This window comes from Arachis ipaensis, chromosome B3, assembly GCF_059453495.1.
Source record: "Arachis ipaensis isolate K30076 ecotype BB chromosome B3, ASM5945349v1, whole genome shotgun sequence".
NCBI lineage: Eukaryota > Viridiplantae > Streptophyta > Magnoliopsida > Fabales > Fabaceae > Arachis > Arachis ipaensis.
This window is the reverse complement of record NC_142438.1, coordinates 20,975,375-20,998,070: the sequence shown is the minus strand read 5'-3', so window position 1 is coordinate 20,998,070 and position 22,696 is coordinate 20,975,375. Positions and strand designations below refer to the sequence as shown.

General features: G+C 32.6%; 2 protein-coding genes across 4 annotated transcripts; one reads left to right on the top strand and one right to left on the bottom strand.

The window, feature by feature from the left end:
• The first annotated feature begins 2,760 nt into the window (after positions 1-2,760).
• LOC107629893 (beta-glucuronosyltransferase GlcAT14A) lies at positions 2,761-6,854 on the top strand. The gene is made up of 5 exons (XM_088509516.1): positions 2,761-4,279; positions 5,518-5,593; positions 5,723-5,838; positions 6,017-6,544; positions 6,632-6,854. The coding sequence occupies exons 1-4, from the start codon at positions 3,700-3,702 to the stop codon at positions 6,523-6,525; spliced, it is 1,281 nt and encodes a 426-aa protein (XP_088365642.1). The 5' UTR covers positions 2,761-3,699; the 3' UTR covers positions 6,526-6,544; positions 6,632-6,854.
• Positions 6,855-7,291: 437 nt separating this feature from the next.
• On the bottom strand, positions 7,292-11,339 carry LOC107629894 (uncharacterized). Of its 3 annotated transcripts, none has more exons than XM_016332836.3 (3): positions 11,075-11,339; positions 9,530-9,914; positions 7,292-8,170 (listed from the first exon to the last, which is right to left on the bottom strand). In XM_016332836.3, exon 3 carries the CDS (start codon positions 8,086-8,088, stop codon positions 7,666-7,668), a length of 423 nt encoding a protein of 140 aa, XP_016188322.1. In that variant the 5' UTR covers positions 8,089-8,170; positions 9,530-9,914; positions 11,075-11,339; the 3' UTR covers positions 7,292-7,665. The 3 variants fall into 3 exon arrangements, with proteins under 3 accessions (XP_016188322.1, XP_088365644.1, XP_016188323.1); XM_088509518.1 differs by having other exon boundaries at positions 9,530-9,808; XM_016332837.3 differs by lacking the exon at positions 9,530-9,914.
• Positions 11,340-22,696: the final 11,357 nt, after the last annotated feature.

The following is a 22,696-nucleotide window of genomic DNA, read 5'->3' as shown; positions in this document are numbered from 1 at the left end:
ACCTTTAAAAACATCATTGATGGCTACTTGATGACTACAAATTATAAAAGTTGCTGGTTCCTAACACTCCTCTTATATATATATAAACCGGTAACCCTGAAAAAAATCTGGTTGGTTCTAGTGGTTTACTGGTTAACTGCTAGTTCGGCCGGTTCTTAATCCGATTTTTTGCTGAACAGTTTTACACCCAACCAAACCGATCAGATGACCGATTTTCGATTAACCCGGTTGAACTGACCGGTCCGATTCAATTTTTAGAACACTCGTGATTAGTAACAAAAAAATTTAACCTAAAATTTCAGTTTTAGGACACAAAGTTTTAATCCCTCTAAAAAATAAAGACACAAAAGACTGAAATTTGTAAAGACTGAAATTTTAATAACATTTTTTTTTTCAAAAATACCCTTATTCAACTTTGATAATTTGCAATCTGCCCTCTTAGTGTAAATACTAAACAAAGAACAAATTAGGACAAACAAATTACGGTAGAAAGAGGAGAAAGAGAAAGGAAGAAGCGATATGGCAGGGAGCCACCGCTACTATCGTCGCCACCGTATTTGTGATTGAGGAGAAAAGGACAAATCGCGGAGAAGAAGAAGAGGAGGACATCAGCAAGGAAGGTCTTCGTGCTACCGTCAAGCAATAGAGGAAAAAACAGAGATGAAGGGAAGCAGAGAGAGAACCAAAAAGAGAGATTTCGAAGAAAGACAGAGAGAGAAGAAGGTCGTGAGGGGCCTTCTCTATATATGTTGCGGCCATTGCTGCGACCTTTGCCATCGCCAAGATGCTCTGCCCGTGGTGTCATCAGAGAAGGTTGTCGAAGCTTGCCAGAGCCATCGTGCTGTATTTTATCTTTCACGTTTTGTTCTATTTCTGTCGTGGTTGGGGAATTTTATAACCGTTGATTTTGATAAATAAGAATGAATCTAAGGATCTCTCTTTACATCCTTTCATGATCTAGCAATTTTCTAGTTTTTTCACATTTTTGTAAGTTTTTTTATGTGTAGAGACTCGAAATGTATGGTTTCATGGAATTCATAATTGTTTCAATTATAGCTTGATATAGCATAGCAACATGTATAAATCATTAAATCTTTTTTTTTTGTTTTTATTTTTAGTACTAAATAGTATTTTAGTAGTTATATTTGTTTCAGTCTTTATATTTATTTTAAATTAAATATGTCAAACACAACTTAATAATCATTTATATTTTTTTTCTTAAATAAATTATATAAAAAATAATAAGAAATAAGGTTACAAATAAAATTCAATAAATTACTCTTTCCATGTCATGATGCATGTTAGTTGAAGATGGAGAAATGCTGAGCAGAGGAGGAAAGAGAAACAAGAAAATGGAAACGTATGGGGCAACGACAATATTCAACGGACTCCGTTACATACAATGAACAGGATGAGAAGTGATAGGGGTCAGTAATTTTTGTGTTTTATAATCATTAATTGACTATTAAAAATTTTTTTAATGGTATGAGATTACATCCAATAATAAAAAATCATTTACTTTTTTTTTTAATGGTTAAGTGCTGGCCACAAAACACAAAAATTGATGACATCCTAAACTTTTCCGAACAAATATTACAATACTCACCTCCAAGAAAACTAACGTGAAAAACGAACCACCGTTAACGTAAAACGTGTTCATTACAACAACTACAAGTAGTATTTCACTATTTCTTTAATGACACTTTAGAGACTTATTAATATTAAAACTTCAAAAAAGAAAATTGAAAAAAATCTTAAAACACTTGTTGGCTGTTGCATATACATACTATCTTAGAATTTAAATTATTATTTGAAGAAAAAGAAAATTAATTAATTGAAACTACTAAAATTACCCCCGATTTTTAAATATATACTGACAATAAATCTCCACTTTTAATAAAGACAAAAATAATTTTAAAATATTATTAAATGTGATAAAAATTAACAAAAGATATTTTTTTTATAAATAAAAAATAATTTTTTTATTTGACAATCTGTTTATATATTTGATTTAAAATTTTGTAAAAATATTTAAATAAATATTTATAACGCATATACAAAAAACTGAATAAAAAATTAATCTCTAGATTTTGTTTTCATTTTTTAAAAGTATGCTTGGCCATCAACAAAATAAAATCGTAAAACAAATCTATCAAGTGTAAAATTATTAAATTTTAAATATAAAAATTCTAATCATTTTTACAAAAAATTGCATAAAAAATTATTCTCTAAATATTTTTTGAGAACTCATATTTAATGTTGGATATTTTTATTATATTTTAAAATATTTTAATGATAATTTTTTGTTAGCAAAAATGTGAATTATTTTGTCAGCATTTCAAAGATTGAAAATGATTTTAATAGTTTATCCATTATTAAATGGAAATTCAGTAACAAGAAATTTGGATGATAAATATTAATTAGTTAGATTATACTAACAAAGCATTTAACTTTAATGCTGACTATTTTCAAAAATCTTACAGAAAAATGATGATATTTATTGTAGAAGAAAAATATATTCTTTTAATATCTTCTTTCTGAATATACTTAAAAAAGAATTAATCTCCTATCCAAACTATAAAAAATGGATACCCTTAACATATAGAAATGGTTATGAATATAATATTGAAACCTGATGAAAATGCATCATAATAAATTCATAATTAACTTCCTTAATTTTGTTAAAGCGACAAACGTCAATACTTAATCTTCTGGCAACATAATTAATCTTTCGCTGGCCAATATTCAAAGCTAAGAAAAACAAAACACAATTAATTCCAAACAACAGTACATAAGAACAAGCGTACACTATACCAAAAAAAGAAAGCGGAACAGTAGAACACCGTTTTCTGTTCCTCTCATTACAAAACCCCATCACTTTTGAATCTTCATTGAATCCACTCTCTCTCTCATCTTTGGATTGGACCATTTTCCTTGGAACTAGTCCTCTCTTGAATCTGAAGTTACCCAAAAGGCTTGAACTTCAAGTGTGTTCTTCTCCTTAAACAAAGCCTGGTTTTGGAATTGACATAGATCTTGCCTTTGATACAGTTTGCGAAAAAAAGGGTAGAGATTAAAGCATAAGGTACAAGCTGCACTTTTATTTATTTATTTTAATTTGTGTAGTGAGTTCCAAAATCAATAGCAGTTACTGATAAAGAGACATAAGAGAAGAGAAGGTTGATTGATTGATGACTTATGGTGAAGTTTGCTCCCACCTTTTCCTTCATCAAAAAATGGTTGCTTTTTTGATGGGGGAGTGAAATTGATTGACTAATGTCTAATGGTTTATGAGCTGAGTTTATCAACTGGATGTGGGTCCCAATTCATGTGTCATAGGTTGTTTATGTTTCGTGTAGCTCCCAAATCATAATCTTTTGGCATTGGTGTGGATTGATGCCGATTTAAAGTAGACATCTTAAGCTTGAAAATCATGTTCTATCTTTCAGAAAACATGCACCCTTTTTGCTTAAATGCATGTTAAGGAGGTTGTGGTTTTGGTAATCTGGTTCTCTTTAGTTGTTAACAAGTGGTTTCAGTTCTTTTGCTGAAATCATTTTTCTTCCGGGGATTCGACTATTTCGGTTTCATCTGCAGCTTGAAAGAGGTGAATTTATAGACAGAGAAAGTTTGTTCTTGCACTTGAGGTGAAACGGTTCTGGAATTCGATTTGGATTTTGAGCTGTTGTACAAAAGAGTATGAGGAAAAATGCTGGTTCTTATTCAGGAAGGATGTTTAGTGACAGGAAATGGATTATACCCTTTTTCGCAAGTTTACTGGTTTCTGTGAGTCTGATCCTGACTGCTATGCTGGGGGCACCGAGTTCTGCTGGCAGGGGAGATCAGCTCATAAGATCGGAGGATTCAAGTGGATATTTTGTGGAATCAGATTTGGAAAGGCCTTATAATGATAATGTGGTTATGAAAATGGAGACACCTAGGTTTGCATATCTTATTTCAGGAACCAAGGGTGATAGCCAAAGGATGTTGAGAACATTAGAGGCAGTGTACCACCCAAGGAACCAGTACATTTTGCATTTAGATCTTGAGGCTCTGCCCCGTGAAAGGATGGAAGTGGCAAATGCAGTGAAAGCAGATCCAATGTTTCGTGAAGTGGAGAATGTGCGCGTTATGTCCCAATCCAATTTGGTGACTTATAAGGGTCCAACAATGATTGCTTGTACCCTCCAAGCCATTGCCATATTATTGAAAGAGAGTTCCGGGTGGGACTGGTTTATAAACCTCAGTGCATCAGATTATCCTCTTATGACACAGGATGGTTAGTAATCAATTCTTTATTTACCTCTTTGATGTTATTATGGTGTTGTTCTTGTGAATTTCTTTTCCTTAAGCTCTGGCCTTATTGGTTGTGGGGATATAACTTTATGGACTTATTCTTTCAGTTTAAACGTTTGATACTGTTTCTCAGCGGTTTTAAAATTTTGAAAAACTATGTCATTTGGGTATATGTTGATCTTTGAGGACAGAAAAGGTTAGAAATATTGGGCCTAATGTTACTAGGACAGGAATGGTTATTGAATCAAGGGATTATGGTATGTCATAATGTGCTGTCTCTGCTTCTCCTTACATATTGGTATTGCTGTCGATAATATATGATTACTAAGTGTGGACTAGTTTGAGGACTTTGAGCTAACAATGAATTTCCATTTGTTTCATAATTTGTTGATTTACAATCCGCAAGTCTGTTGCTTGATTTTGTTACAAATTTTAGGAAATTTGCATTCTATTAAGTAGCTATCGGTTGTCTTGATTTTGTTGCGTTCTTAAGTAATTTAGATAAGTAATATCCTTGGTAGACAAAAATCAATTGGCTATGTTGGCACTCTGAGTGCTTAAGGATAAAAGTTAGTACAGTCTAAAAGGAATGTCAGTCTTCATAATCTTGCTTCGGCGCCATTCATGTTACTTTTATATTGAACTCATTGCTACTGGCTTTGGTTTAGTTTTTGCATGATGTCATTGTTTCCTGAAAGGTATGAATTTCCTTTTCCACAAAACTTTGTGAACTTCAATCTTAGCGGTTGCTGAATCTTATCAAAAATCACAACTTAAATTATGTATTGTAAGATTGTTAGGTTTATCTTTTAATTACAAGAACCATTGTCCCAATGGAGGTGTCACAGCAATAGCAATTGTCAAATCCAAAGTTAATTTTGATTCAAATAACTATTTGGTCAGGGATTAAATATCACCAAAGCACGGCATGTGATCAGTTTAATTGTTTTCCCCTATCTGATATTCAAAGGGATTGACATATATTGTTATATGGTTTTATCCATTTGAGGTCTACATAGTTTTCTCCTTGTAGAATTTAGTCATTGATTTTGAATCTTTGTGAGGATATCTTATTCCTTTTTGTACCATTCCATGTGTTGCATTTATTAAAAGGTAATGCACCTTACATTCTCATGGTTGTTTGATCTATCTTAGTCCTTCTTGAACATTCTAAGAACCTTTTTGAACTGTGAAGTAATCTGTGTCTCCCTGCTTTTGCAGATTTGCTGCATGTTTTCTCTAATCTGTCAAGAGATCTCAATTTCATTGAACACACTCGCCTTGCTGGTTGGAAACTGTAAGAAAATCGCTGCACTTCGTAAAATCTCTACTGTAAAATATAATATTATAATCCCCCCACACACTCTTTCTTGGTGTACTGTATTTGTTGATCCGGATTTCTCGTTATAAATGCTTTTATGCTCAGGAATCAAAGAGCAAAACCAATCATCTATGATCCTGCGCTTTATTTATCAAGGAAATCTGATTTAGCATGGACTACTCAGCGAAGAACACTTCCCACATCTTTTTCCCTTTTCACTGGTATGTCTAAATTTGTGTATTTCTTTATGCTCTATTGCTTTATTTTCCATTACCAATATAAACTTAAATTCCCTTTCAAGGTTTAGCATTGCGAAGGTTGTCAAATATGTAGTTAACTTGCCGAGTTACATTTATTGGCGAATCCCTATAATTTTCTTAAATATGCTTTGATGAACAGGTTCAGCTTGGGTTGTACTGACCCGGTCCTTCGTGGAGTACTGCATATGGGGATGGGATAACTTACCTCGCACGATGCTTATGTATTATGCAAATTTTGTGTCCTCGCCGGAGGGATATTTTCATACTGTCATCTGTAACAATGAAGAATTCCGACATACAGCAATAAGCCATGATCTTCATTACATTGCTTGGGACAATCCCCCGAAGCAGCATCCCCGCTCATTAACTATGAAAGACTTCGACAAAATGGTAACAAGTAATGCCCCCTTTGCCCGAAAGTTTCCCAAGGATGATCCCGTTCTAGACAAGATTGACAAAGAACTTCTGAGCCGCACACATAGATTTCCGCCCGGGGCATGGTGTGTTGGGAGCTCAGATGGTGAGGCAGACCCTTGTTCTACACGTGGTAACGATACGGTGTTTAGGCCAGGCCCCGGTGCTGAAAGGTTACGGGAGCTGCTTCAAATATTGGTTTCTGAAGAAAATAAAAGCAAACGGTGTTTGTGACAAAGAGGTTACCTTCCAAGTAGGGCAATGTCAAAGTGTAAATAATTGTGATTATAGATCATATACATATCCAATGTAAAAGCTCAAAATTTTGTGTTCAATGCAGGTTCACAGTAAAAAGCAACAAGCACTGACAACAGAAGTTTTAAACTTTAAAGTTCTTGTTTCGGTTTAGTTGACTTTTGGTTGCAATTGCAACCAACCATTTAGGCAATGACCATATTTTTACCTTCTTGGTTACAAAAGGAAATTAAATTTCACATGTGGACTTTATATTCATTATCAAATTATTTATTATGGATAAAGTCTTAGACAATTTTCTGTCATAACCACCCTCTTCAACATTAAAATATATAATGTTGTGTAGAAATACTATATTCCCCTCTTTTCTGATGTTGTGTAGATACTCATATCACCTGCTATATATATGATGTAACACTTTTAATTTCCATTCTATTATATAATAGTGAGATAATGTAAATATTGAAACGTGAAATTTTGAACAGAACACACAATGTGTACAGTTTTAAGAAGCAACATCGACATAGCATGGCTGTGGGCCTGTGGCATGGCTTTTGTGATGTCTAAGTCCCACTCTATTATTGTGATGCATAGTTTTGTAAGTAGCCAGATATGTATACAGATATGTATATCATGTTCATGGGCAACTTTCAACTCATAGATTAGTGTAGTCAATAATGTTTAGAATGAAGCTATATAGCAATCACAACACTAATCCGACAAGATGTGAAAATTTTGCATAATATTTATGCTGAAACCTCAATCTCATAAGCCCAACAGTGATCATCTAACAACTCCACAAGAGCCTAACTCAACTATAAAATTAATAATATAATAATTAGAAATATAACACTTAGAAATAATTACATCAAATCTAAGATACTACTAAACATATTCTAATATTAAAAATTTACCTCAGAATATATATATATATATATATATATATATAATTTAGATCATAGCAGGATCTGATGTTACTAAAGATGATCATAAGTTCATAACCTATCCATGGGGCATTTTCATACCCAGAACCAAACACTAACTTTTCAGCCCCAGAAGGAAAATCCTCACTAAATTTCAGATGCTGCAAGTCTACAACAGTAGAAAGAAGAAACACCTTTAAAACTCAAGACTGCTGGCGTCGGAAGCAGCTGCTTTCGGGTACCCATCATACTCGATCTTCTTGATGTGCAGCGAAGAACATACCATCTTGAACTTGCGCCTCAACTCATCCATGATCTCCTGCACGTGCTGGTCCTCCGGGTCCATCATGGGGTACCTCTGGAGCAGCTCCTCCATCTGCCGGATACCTGCTTGGGCCCGAGAAGAGAACACTGCGTGGTCAGCCTGGATAGCAGAGACCCAGAGGTCAATGCAGCCCTTGTAGAAGCCCAACTCCTCACCGACCTCAAAGCCTACCTTGAGGCCCACCTGCCTGGCCTCTTCCTTGCCAGCGGCGAGACCTTCGGAATAGCCTTGGTTGTATCCTTCCTTGTAGTGGGTCTCCTCCAAGTTCAGCGAAGAATCGAATATGTCGTCCATGGCCAGTGATTTTGGCCAAAAAAGAACTTACTTCGATTTATTAACTGCAGTTCACAAGATTTCTGTTTTAATTTTTATGGTCCTGGAAAAAGAGAGATGATGCAGGAGTTAGTTATAAGTAGAGGTGTAATCTGGTAGTGTTGGAAGAAAAATAACCCTTTAGATTGATGCACTTTTCATAACTAAACCTCAATGGAAACAATCGATTACAAGTGGGAATAGTTATTAGAACCAAACTGATAATCGAATTGGCCATACTCTTGGGTCACTAGGCCCACCGGTTGACCCGGTCTCACTTAGATAATCAATTGTCTAGAGATTAATCAAGACAAAGAAAACACTGAAAATTAAAGTAACAATGCAAAGGCTGAAATTATGACTTTTTTGTTTTTCAAGGAAATATATTCCATTGGAAAATAAACTAATATAGCAGCATTCCAATATTTTTTTTGTGAACATGAACATTCCTCTAGAAAAGCCTAAGTGTGTGACTGTGACTTGTAATTATGTTTTTATGAGCCACAATATATCTTCTACTGTCACACAATCTTTTTTTTTTCCACTTTTTAGCATCTTTGTTCTAAACATGCAAAGCATAACAAAAGGGCCAAAGAACAGAACATAGAAGACCCTTCCTGAATGAAAAACAAGACAAATATAACAAAAAAAAAACTTCAACTCAAATGAAAATTCCCTGTTGAAACTCTTTTTTATCCGATAGTTGAACCCACTCACAAAGAAACGCATAGAAAGGGGGTGAATGTTGCAGTACAAAATCAACAAATCCAGGCACAAACACACCCGGTCACAAACACAGCAATAAGATACAAACAGAAAACAGTCCTCAAAACATAAACAACAAACTAAAACTAACAGATAAGCACATAGCAAAGACTAAAGCCTACAGATGTAAACCAAAACACCCTCATGTCCTCCCTGATTCTAGCTTTCTATCAGTCCAATTCCTTTGCCAAAGATCCTTCAAAGTTAATATTTCACGGTACAAGTCCTCTAATTGTAAACCTTCCCATTTTCTCTCTTTTTAAAACAAACTCTTATTACCACTGACCTCCAAATCAAACTATTGCAAAGTGATTAATCCATGAAGGAAATTAAGGAGTGCTACACAACACCAGAAGAAAGACCCTTTATTGAATCATCATCATTTGATTATCAAGCTAGGAGACAAATTTTGTAGTGTTAATGAAATGTTTTCTGTCCTATTATCTCTCTTAGTTTCTCCAACTTTAGTATACTAGCCTCAAGAATGGAAAAAGAACAAAGAGAACAACTTAAATCAATTAGTTTTACATACAAATACAATTCATCTAAACCTACTACAAATTAAAACAATCACTTTTACCTACAAATACAATTAACATCAATACATTAAAACAACAAAAAACAAATTAATAAGAATAACCAGAAAAAAAAAACTCACCTACACTACAGTGCAGAATGATGACGGAGGAAGCAGAGGCAGACGAGGCACGAGGGTGGAGGCAGAGACAGGCGAGGCACGGCAGAGCCAAGGCGGCCAGGACGACACAGACGGAGAAGGAAGAGGCGAGCAGACACTGGCGACGCGGGAACGAGGCAGAGGAGCCAGAGAGGGGAGTGACAAGTGACGACCTCCGTCGTTGGCCGCGGTTGTGTTCGGCGGTGACCATGCGGAACCGCGATGAATGAGGTAGAGAGGTGAGAGCGAGTGAATGTGAATCTGTGATTCTTGGGAGAGTGACTTCAGGTTGGGGATTTGCCGTTGGGAAATTACTAAATAGGGCTTTCTATCTTTTATTTTTTTGAGTAAAGTAACAATTAGGTGTCTGGAAATTTGGCGTTCGAACAAGTTAGACTCCGAGGAAAAAAAAGTAACAATTAGGTTGCATTTGTTTACAAAAACAAGACACTGAGGCAGGGATACAGAGACACAAAATCGTATTTGGCATATAAGACATGGACAAAGACATTGTGTCCAAATCAAGGTTTTGAGAACCAGACCGGTCATCAAACCGCTCTAGTCACTGATTTATTGGTTTATTGGTTCAACCGGTCCAACCGTGATCCAACCGGAAAAACCATTTTAAAATAAAATAATAAATAAATTATAGAACGACTCTCATCAACCCAATAAAAAACAATCAATAAATCATCAACACAATAAAAATTATAGAACATGTTTATTGCTGTATTATAGAATTATAAAACATGTTTGTTTAATAGTTAATACATTGATAGTATTAAGTGTTTTCCAAGCATCCAATCAAATGTGTTTTCAGATAATGATAAAAGATACCTAAAAGATGCACCATCAAATTTTTAACATAATTTTCACAATGTTAACACAAAAATTAACATGCTTTAACAAAAATTAACAAAATTTTCAACCAAATTTTAACAAGCTCAGCACAATAATTAACAACAAAATCAAGAAACACTAACAAAATTTAACAACAGAAAAAAAAAAGTAAGAACCAGCAAGAACAAGCCAGTAATCAATTTATTAGTATCAATTTATCATCAATCAATAAGCCAGTAACAGGATTAATCAGTCAAGAACAGGCCAGAACAAGCTAGAGTAGTGAGCAAAGCCAATCAACCAAGAACAAGCACTAAGCACTGACAGAGCATCCAATTAACTGAAGCACAGAGTAAAAAAAAAAATAGCAACACATTACTTAATCATCATCAATCAATGAAAGCACAAAACACCAGCAGTGAGAACACTAGCAGTGAGCATTACAAAACGACTATCACTGACCATCGAAGAACAAGCACGAAGAGGGTTTGATTTCTGAACAGACAATAAAAGAAACACGAAGAACAAGCAAGCACTAGATTGGAATGGAGCGAAGGAAGGAGACTGGAATGGGGAAGGGTTTTTCTTCAATAAAATCACAAAACATTCAATAATCAATCATCCTGTGATTTGATTTCCGAACAGAGCATTAAAAAGAATGAAGATCAGGTGACAGTGAGCACTGACCTTCCGTCTGAGACGGCGAGCACGATGGCGAGCAGAGTCAGCAGACGAAGACGACGGCTAGCATGACGGTGAGAAGACGAAGACGTCGGACGCTCGAGGAAGAAAAGCGTGCCTGCGACTGGTGAGTCTGAGAGCGAACAGGGGTCGGTGCGACGGACGTTGTGGCGGCAATAGAGGCACAAGGCGGTGGTGGAAGCTAGGGTTGCGGGCAGCAGTTCGTTGTTGTTGCTCTCTGAAATCTGATTTCTGAAGGAAGGGGCTTGGGGTTGGGGGGAACAAGGCAGGGGGTTGGCATTTCTCCATTTTTAACGAAACGGCGTCGTGTTACTGAAACCGGACGGTTCCGGCTCTGGTTCGACCGGCCGGTTCTCGGCCAGTTCAATGGCTCACATCCAGTTTTTAGTTAGCCGCTTTTGGACAATAAACCAACCGTTAAAGTTGTCGGTTCACAGTTGAACCGGTTCGACCGGTCGATCCGGTCCGATTTTTAAAACTATGGTCCGAATACACTAAATTAGTATATTTTGTGTCCATCTTGACTGGAAGGACACATAGACATTAACAAGAGACACAACTTATTTTTCATTTTTTTTTTCATTATTCTTATTGATTTTTCATAATTATACTTTTTATTATTATATTTTTTTCTCAAATTTTTTAAATAAAAAAATGAGAATAAATTAAATTTTCATAATTTGTTTTTACTTTATCACCAAACATAATACAAGAACACTAAATTCAGTGTCTCTATTATTTATGTCTTGTTCTTAGTGTCTTGTCTTGTCATATTCTCAAAAACAAATGCAATCTTAGATCTCCCAGAAAATAAAACGTGGACACATTACATCTTTCTGTTAGTAAGACTAATGGTGCCTTGACGTGAACTGTTAATGTGATTAAGGTGTCCGTTAAATGTCACATTGGAATTATTCTAAATGATGAGGACAAATTGGTTCTTGAATGTTGTTTGACTTTAACATGTCCCAAACCCTAATTGTCAAGAATTCCCAATTATTTTCACCCTGAAACAAAATCCTAGCACAACACAGAATGAATAGCATCGAAAGCTCCAGAAGCACAATAGGTGCCAAAGGAAAAGGAATAAAGGCAGCGGTTGGAATTATAGGGGTGACTCAACACATGGAAGAGATTTCAGCAATAAAATCGCTCCCAAGTGTAACTGTTAGCTATATGCAATAATATACAAGTTTGCAACAGTAGAGAATTTAGATAGGTTGTTCTTAGAGTGTCCAAATTATAGAATAATTGTTAATTCAATTTATTTTTATTTTTTGAATTTTGAGTGTTCCATTGAATTGAAATTCATATCTGTCATTCATGGTATGTTTTTTGTTCTTATTATATGACAATTTGCCATACTGCAAGTTCTTTAGATGATTGAATGATATTATTGGAGATGTGGAGGTTCAAGTTCTAAGCAGAGAGTGGAGGATAGATTAATTGATTTGGAGGAGAGAATTGTGAGATTGAAAATGGATTGTAGAAATCAGAAAACTCCAAGCAAAATTACTGGTAGTAGATTCAAGAATATTGTGTATTTTATGGATATTTTTAATTGCAATTATTATGAATGTGTGAAGCAAGAATTTTGAGTAAATCAAATTAGATAGCTGATACATGAATGTAGTAGTATTTATAATTGTATTATTATGAATGCAGTAATGAATAAGTATTTTTGAATCATTGTATGATCTATAATGGATTTTGGTATTAATGAATATGATGTTCACATTGATCAAATGAAAGAAAGAGATCACATAATCATTGTGGATTTTGGAGAACGGTTACTGTCTGCAGCCTTTTTTTTCCATCACTCTTGCATGCTCCTCTTTGATATCAGTGTTTGATTGATCAAAACCAAGAGGTAGGGACTTGTACAGCTCATCTTTAGCGCTCTCGTAACCATCATCATCACTGTCATCATCAGAAATAGGAAGATCACCAGCTTCATCACATCTTATAGCATCTTCACCAGTAAGAATATGATGTTTAAAATATATATAGAACTCCTCACACTCTTTGTTTTGCATTTTGTGCTCCCTTAAAGCATTGATCTCTGAATCTCCAAAAATAAGATGCAAACTGGCTTCAAAATTAGCAGCATTCGGATCAAACCATATCATTGCTTTGCAACTATCGTATCCCAAGCTCTTGAACAATTTCTTCAAGTCAAAGAAGTTCATAAGATCCAGATCTATCTCTGGAAACCTCTCAACCAACTCATCCCAGTAACTCAACTCTCCCAGTTTGTTCCTCACAAATTTTCCCCTATGGTGGAATATAAGAATAGCAAATTCCTCTATCTACTAAGTAGAAACACAATTATTATTTGAATCAACTGGGACAACAGTTAACTAAAGAATCAAAAACATATTTGTCTTTTTTTTTATTATAACGTAAAGTGATACTAGTCTTTTTGCTAATCATTAGTTTCAGCAACCATAAACAAATAAGCGAAAGTCCCAAAAAGTAACAACAAATGCATAAATAATTCTAAATGTGGAAAAATGTGTCATGCTCAATAACATAAGTTGAAAACTATGGGACCACCATTCATTGTAGAAGATTAAACAATTCGTTCCAAACAATGGGACTACCATGAAAGAAATTGACAAAGGGATACACTAACTGACAAAAGCATCAATATTTTTTACCTGAGTCGAGGATGTCTCCGCTAACACCGGTCTCCATGACGACGTCTTTTTCCTTACTGGTACGTTCGTTGAAGGAAGAATCGTGACTTTTGTTACTGCAGAGCCAAGACTCTTTGATTTCAGCTTCTCCCTTAGGGTTAATAGGTAAAAACAAAGGATAACTGGAGGTTAAGTGGAAAGTGAAACAAATATAAATGAAGGGAATTTACAAAACGACGTCGTCCAACTGCAGATGTGGCAGAAATGGACACGTCAGTTCATATAACGGGACAGCAAAGCAACTCCGTTCCGTTTTGTTACATGGGCTAACGGAAGGATGTAACATGTCCAACATTTCATTTCTTGGGAGATCTAATTGTTACTTTTTTTTCTCAGGGTCTAACTTGTCTGAACGCGAAATTCTCAGGGACCTAATTGTCACTTTACTCTTATTTTTTTAATAAACGCAAACGGCAATGTATCGGAGAAGGTTTTTAATTTTTAGTGTAAATATTCTATTCGACTGACCTTTTCCTCATAAGATATAGCGCACCTTAATTATTCTTAAACTTCAACTAGACCCCATCCATTAAGAAACATGGACAAATCGAACCTGCTACTGGATGATAAACGATTGCTTGCTAATATGTCAAGTAACAGTGCCAAGTGTCAACTTCAAATAGTTACAGGACTAAAATTCCCCTTTCTACCTTTCTTTTTCTTCTTCCTTCTCCTCCTCCCCCCCCTTTCCTCTTTTTTCCACCAAAACCCCTATTTTTAAGATTCTCTGCTGAAGAAGGTTTTAGAAGCAATCAGGGAGTTCGTGAACAATATGAACTTCAATTGCTTTGCAACTGGGTTCTCACTCAAAGCCATGGACTCAAGCGACGTTGCTCTCGTGGCGCTCCTACTGTGGTCCAAAGGTAGTGCAACTGCAACATCTCGATGGGATGAACCTCAACAACATGGCCAAGATTCTACAGTTCGTCGAAAATGATGATATCATCACCATTAAGGGTGATGATGGCAACGACACCGTCACTTTCATGTTCGAGAATCCAAGTATTATTCATTTTCCAAGAAATATTGATTTCAATTTTATTTTAATTTTGTTCGATTATATCTAGAGTTTTAGATCTGTATGGTTCATTTTTCTGATTTTGTTTGATCTTTAGTTGTTGATTTTAATATGGTATTGTTCTAATTCTTTAACATTTTTATTGATGTTTAAGAATTTTTCTTGCTAGAAAACTGTACTGGAAAAAAAGATCTATTACATTGTTATTTTTGTGTTTGAAAGTTTAGTATTTTGCAAGAAAAAAGAGACATGATCTTGATTCTATAGTTGATATGAGTTCAGTTGTTAATGCATTGGTACAAAATTTAGTATTTGGTGTTTGGATTTTTAGGATTGTAAAAATTTATATGCAAGAATTAGACTTTAGTGTTTTTCAATCAAGATAGTGTTCAACTGTTTTGTTCCTGTGTTCGAAACTGTTTATGGTAGGGAGGAGGAGTGGTTTTTAGTCCTGATAATAATTTGCAGTTGACACTTGACACTATTATCTGACATGTCAGCAGGCAACCGTTTGCCATTTGGTAACAGGAGTCGATATGTCCATTTTCTTTAACGGTGGAGCCTAATTAAGGTTTAAAGATGATTAAAGTGCACTATGTCTTACAAAGAAAAAGTCAAGGGTCAGATAGGATATTTACTCTAATTTTTATAAACCAGCCGAGCCATTGGTTTTTCATAAAATCTATACCAGTCAAATTACTTTTCACCAATTTTGACACAAATTTAGTCCTAATAACAACTAGGCCTAATTTGGTGGTTGGGTAAGCGGTTTTAGGTCTAACCAGACAGATAGGTTTCGTTTTCACAACTATTCAAGTGGGTTAATAGTGAAAGAATCTAAATACTGGTATTCGAGTAATTTTAACAATTAATCTCAATTATAGAATATACATATACATATAATATATATTAATTGAAATTAATAACTAAAAATGACTAAAATACTGATGTTTTAGAATATTTTAAAATTTTTCAATAATACACCTCGATGATATGTATTTTATAATTTTTAGCAATTTGAAGTTAAATAATAAAAATACACGGCTCCTAATTTTCACTCTTAACCAAAAAATAAGAAGATATAAAAAAAAGTAAAAGATGATAATGTCACTCTCAAATTGATATCGTCGTCCTTTTTTAGTTATAAATTATTTTTTTTTTGAAAATATCCACAATCCTTATAGATATAACAAAAAAGTATTAAAAAATATCGATATGATAAATAAAGATTATAAATAATTTTAGAAGAAAATATAAAAAAATAGAATTAAAAGGAAGTGGCGACTTCATACCCTAAAGAAAGTGTCCATTTAATCTATGAATAATTTCTCACATTCTCTTCAAAATACAACCTGAGTAGATAACTTCCAACCTCATTCTAATTTCAATACCCCTAATTTCTTCCAAATTTGATTCACAATGAATGGAAGCATATACAATAATTATTTAACTTAGATTTGTGGCTTTTTATTTATATAAAAAAAATATTTTAATTATTTAAATATGCATAATGTAAAAATATTGTCAAAATACGCATAACTAATTCACATAAAATATCTGCAAAATGAAAGAGTAGAGAGTAAGAGCATGAGAAAAAGGGACAGAGTATAAATAGAAAGAGAAAATAAAAAAAAAAATAGAGCAGAGGAGATTAAATTTTTTATCACAAACATATATAATATAAATCTTAGTTTGGGCAAGAAGAAAATGCATTTTAAAAAAGAAAGGAAGAACAAAACTGTGTTAAAAGAGAAAGAAGGAAAAGGGAAAAATCAAACTATGACAACGTATAATATATTAGATTATCATATATTAAATTATATTAGGCCTGATCTAATATTTTTTTAACACTATGACAAGAATAATAATACATATTTAATGAAATTTAATTTATAATTTATAATTTATAATTTATAATTTATAATTTCAATCTTGATGTATTATTCAAACATTACTTTAAAATTTATTAATATCTTTTTGTTGTTAGTATTTTTTATTTTTTTAAGTTCAAACTCTTTAATTAATAAATACAGATTAAATAAAATATTTTGTTTGTTATACAAAAGTTAATTAAAAATTTAAATAACTTTAAATTTTAAATTGTTATGTGATTGCATCTTTAAAATTTAAGTTTTTAAAATTTAAAATCCACTATAAATTTAACATTTCAATTTTAACTAAATATTTAAATTCTAATAATAATTGAATTATATAATAATTTTAAATTTCAAATAATGTTTGCATAACTTTCTAACTAAATACTATATTTGTACTAACATTTTATCCAGAATTTTGAGTACTTTTTTTGTATATGATATTATATTCGCAGAAGTTTGTGCACCTGCCACGGAAATGTTTGATTCCACATTGTTATTCGGAACTTCTTTAGATATGTTAATGACCTTAGCATGCACTACGTACAATTAAAACATGTATAAAAATTAATAATTTTATTTTGACACATTAAAAATTGTCCCAGCAGACGTGTCAATTTGTTTAATAGATTTTTCTACAAATTTGAATCAAAGAATTTATTCGTTGTAAGAAAGAATATGGGATGGATCAAAATCTAATATCCAGGAGCGAAACCTACTCCTCTTTCGCTTATCAATTTTACTATGTGTCAAAGTCTCCCATTTTTATTACGAAGAAGCAAATATTTTTTATATTTTTCTTTAAATGACGAATTAAGAAATCAAACGAAAATGACTTGCAAATTGAAATACTTCAAAAAACTAAATAAACTTGACGAAACATATATAAAGTTTGTTGTAAAGTAAATAAAAGATAATGAAAAACAAAATTCAAATGTAAAATGACTGAACTTAAACTTGCTGGAAGTGACGAATCTAAAAAATTTCATTAGTGGGACAAAATATATATAATATGATAATAATTTTATAATTATATTTTATTATTATAAAATATAATTAGTCTTCTAACTATTTAATTAATAAATTAAAATACTTATATAGTAATTTAAAGGTTTAATTATGTTGTAGATTTCTATAATTTTACCGATTTTTTAATTAAATCTCTATATTTTTTCTTTTCAATTAGGTCTCTGTATTATATAATTTTTTTCAATTTAGTCTCTACTGTGGCAAAAACGTAGAATATTCTATTAAAAAATAAATATTTTTACTATTAAGATTAAAGACCTAATTGAGAACACCTTCATATTTCGAAAATTGCAAAATAATTCTTAGCAATTTGTCCCACAGTCACACCCTGTTCTAAGTTCTTCGCTGAGCCCTTGTGTCGTCGCGTCTCCTCTACTCGACGTCCATCGCATTCTTGGTGTCCATCACATTCTCGTCGTCCCTGGCGTGGTCACCATCGATGGCGTGCTCGTCGTCCCTAACATGCTCGTCACCCTCTGCCTCGTTCACGGCTCGTCCGCCATTGTTGCTCGTAATCCTGGTGTGCTCCACTGCTCGCGAATCACCGCGCCACTCCTCTGTCCCTCCCTTATTGCCTGAACTGCTCCTCTGCTCTTTGTCGTCCACGCTCTATCTCTACAACAACATATATTTTTTTTTTCAGTTTTTTTTTTAAGGTTGATTCCTTGATGTTATTGATATGAATTTTATTGTTGATTGGTTTATGAGCTAATTAGAAATAAATATGGTGGTGGTTGAATCGAAATATTGAATTAGTTTCTAAATTGATTTATGAATATGAATTTGAAGATGCAGGAATTTTGTTAATTTATGAATTAGTTTCGCTAATTATAAATTTTGTTAATGGTTGATTGGTGTTGCTGTAATGATGCTGATTTATTATGTTTTTTCTTTCTTTCTTTTTGGTGTAGTGATGGGCGATTTGAATTTAACTATAAATTTACATCACGAATTATTAAACTTCACTGAACTATTATGATTCACAATATCAATTATTTATTTTCCAATATTTTCCATTCTCCAAAGCATTGAAGGAGTGAGTAAAATCAAGGACGGATATAACCTAGCAACTTGGATGTTGGAAGTTACAACAACAGCACAATAACTTAGTTAGGGAGTTGATTTTACAGATTTATACAAAAACTCTTATCTATATAGGTAAGCTAATAATGCATATGGCTAAGGTCTATCTATGCCTATAATATTCTTCAGTTCCAAAATGCCTAGACTATTTTACATGGCTTTCTCAAGAGAAACAAACAAGTTATACAAGAGTTGGGACAACCTGCTCCGGTTTAAAGGATCTTAAATAAAATCCTTGAAACGAACACAACTGTTAGTTGAATGAATAATTAATTGCTTGATGAAATTTGCAATATGACTTTCCTTTAAGATCTGTAACATAAGATATGTTTTTCTCTTCGGGTAAAATCAATTGCTTATCTTTTAATAAAATATAAAATATTTGATCCGATTTTGTAATATCGAAACTATGCTTTTGACCACACTTATATTTTGCTTCATTAATTTTTTCAGAAGTTATCTTTTTTTAATGAAGAACAAATATAAGGTGGGCTTTTCTTAAGTTCAGCCAAATCAACTTCAATACAATCATGCTCTAATTTATCACTCAAGATTTCCTTTTCAACATATGAAACGTTTTCTTTTCGAGCCAAAGGCTTATAAATTTTGCTTTGATTTTCCTTTCTAAAAGCTTCTTTTTCTTTTCTAATCAACTCAACTTGCCTTCTCTTTCAGCTAAATGGGCAAAGTCAAGAATATAAACATTCACTAACTTTTGATGCATATCAAAACTAAGACCATTGATAGCCATATTGACAATTTCAGTTTCAGGAATTGACACAAAATATTTGTTACGAGCATTTTTAAATCGAATCATATAATCATCAATCAACTCATTAATTTCGCATTTCAATGTAAATAGATCTGTCAAAGTAATGATTAATTCTCCTCGATAAAACTTGTTATGAAAATCATTCTCTAATTAGACTCAAGTCTGAATCGAATTAGGCCTAAGATTTGAAAATCAAGTAAAAGTATTTTTCATTAAGGAGGATGGGAAAAACTTCATTTTCAAATCTTCATTGTTTGGCAAATTACCAAGCTCTACAAAATATCAAACAATATGCTCAATAGTTGATTCTCCAACTTCTCCAGTAAACTTTGTAAGTATCTTAGGATTTTTCACTCCACTAGGCACTTTAGCCATTTGCATGACTTCGGAAAAATCTGAACCAAAATACGGCCGATGCATAAATCCTACATTAATACCCACTCGATTAAGTACATTTTCTACAATCTGCGTCATTTGAAATTGATTACCCCACCTATTTACTCAAACTTTATTCAAAATATTATCAGTATTTTGACCTCGTCAAACAATATGAAGATGACCCTCCTCATTATGATCATTTGGAAAACCTTCCTCATTATTATTTCCTAAATTTTGAAGTTGATCATCATAGCCAACATCAAAATCTACAATGCTAGCAATCTTATTGACTTGTCTAGCTAGCTGATCATACTTATCATTATTATCAACCATTATAAGATTAAGGATAGTAGTCATTTGCTGGGTTAACAAATTAACTAAATCATGATGACTCTCATCAATATGCTATCGAAAACAGCTAGTGACTTGGAGCTATTTGACGTAGAGCCAACTTGATAATCTCGACTCATTTCAGAATGAAAAAAATTAGGCTGATTACTAATCGTAATTGGCACACTCCTAAATCGAATCGAAGGTACATAACCCCTGGAAAGTGGCACATAACCAGGAGGAAGGTCAAATGGAGGCCACTCAGCAATTACTAGAGGTTGATTTGATAGAAGCGCTATTCTAGGGCATGTATTTTGCCCATTATCCTCGGTATTTGTACTAACATTTTCTCCAGATTTTGGGTGCTTCCTTCTGTATGTCATATCACATTTGTAAAAATTTGTGCAACCGCCACTGAAGTGTTCGATTCCACAATGCTATTTGGAACATCTTCAGACATATTAATGACCTTACCACTTCGTAATTGCATGCACTACGTACAATTGAATCATGTATAAAAATCAACAACTTTATTTTGACACATTAAAAACTGTCCCACCGTACATGCCAATTCATTTAACAAATTTTCTGCCGATTTGAATTAAAGAATTTATTCGCTGCAAGAAAGAATCTGAGATGATTCAAAATCTAATATCTAAGAGCAAAACCTATTCTTCTTTTGCGGTTACCATTTTTATTATGCATCAAAGTCTCTCATCTTTGTTATGATGAAGAAGCAAAGATTTTTTATATTTCTTTTCTTTAAATGTGGAACTAAGAAATCAAAATGAAATTGACTTGTAAATTGAAATACTTCAAAAAAGTAAATGAACTTGACTGAAATATGAAGTTTGTTGCAAAGTAAATAAAAGAGAATGAAAAACAAACTTCGAATGTAGAATGACTGAACTTGAACTTGTTAAAAAAATAAATTACATAAAAATAAAGTATAGAAATCATAAAAGAAAAAATAAGAAATCATGGAAGAAAACGTATAGAGATATCAGAAAGTAAGATGTCTGTAAAAGTATTTTTTTTTTTTGAAGAAAATTTTCAACCACTAAGGGTGTGTTTGGAGTTCACGTTGGAGAAGAGAGAAGCTCGTTTGGGTGCCTTGAACGTATGATCTTTATGTTTGGCAATTCTTTGAAACTCTGAACCCATAAGTGATTTTGCCTCTTAACCTGCATTTACAAGAAACTAGAAATTGTAACTTCTTCGTTTAGAAAATCACGTTAGTATTGAATTTTTTTTTTTATCAATTCTACCATTTATTTTCTTACTTGTAATCTCTTTAGTATTCAAATATTTTAAATATATAATTATATTTTTTATTAAATTTTTACTTTTGAGTTTGTATAAAAAAATTTATTTTTTATTTGACTATTAAAATTTGTAAATATAATTCTTGTATATTAATTTATTATTATAATTTTGTTATAATATAAATTATTAATCCCATTAAAAATAATAAAGTAAATAAAATATTAATTATAACTAAGAATAAAATTATAAATAATTAAAATTTATAGTTTAAAATAATATTAAATAAAAGAGTACCAAGAATACTAAAAATTTATAAGTAATATAATATAATAAAATATATTTTGATGTATTTTTCATATATTATTTTTGCTTTTGATATAAAAATATATTTTGCTAATTTTTATACATTATTTTTATTTTAGTAAGTAAATATTAATTTTATTATAAAATTAATTAATAATATCTATTTAAATATCTAAATTAAAATAATAGAATAATATAAAAAATTTATTTAAGTTGATGTCTATTTTAGTAATTTTTTATCTAAAAGTAATTTTGAGTAGTGTAATCCAAACAATATTTACTTTACTATAATCTATTTTGATATAAAAATTACCAAACATAAATAACTTTAACACAAACTTACTTTTTATCTAGTTATATGTATCTTCCATCAATCCTGTGCTGCCACCTATTAATCCACTTATGACTAAAAAATAATCCGTTTACCCCAAAATATTTTGCGATAACTACTCCCTTGACTACGCCCACTTTTCTATAAAAATGTATTCTGCCACCATATCGACTTCATCTTCAATGTCGATTCATCACACCTATATTTATAGTCTGATTCACTAATCGAAATTTTATTCCTCTTTAATAGATATCGACAATCTAACTTATCGAATAACAATAACCAAACCAAAACAATTCACCATTCAGGTAGCATCGACATAAGTGGCCTAAACATCTGTAATAACGAAAATGCAAATTACAACCATGTAACACCTATACTTTGGCGAGCCCTAAACACATTGCGACAGATCCAGTGCTGCGACAATCATCCTAACTCATGGTGTAGTCAAATATGTATAACATCGCAAATAGGATTAGCATGCTCCGAGAATGATTCCACCAAAACTTCTTGATTGTCAAATA

Bases quoted from the DNA above. Each gene is read 5' to 3' on its own strand.
- LOC107629894 (XM_016332836.3), bottom strand. From the start codon at position 8,088: ATGGACGACATATTCGATTCTTCGCTGAACTTGGAGGAGACCCACTAC.
- LOC107629893 (XM_088509516.1), top strand. From the start codon at position 3,700: ATGAGGAAAAATGCTGGTTCTTATTCAGGAAGGATGTTTAGTGACAGG. The intron at 5,594-5,722 runs GTAAGAAAATCG...TTTTATGCTCAG, and splicing joins CGCCTTGCTGGTTGGAAACT to GAATCAAAGAGCAAAACCAA. The intron at 5,839-6,016 runs GTATGTCTAAAT...TTTGATGAACAG, and splicing joins ATCTTTTTCCCTTTTCACTG to GTTCAGCTTGGGTTGTACTG.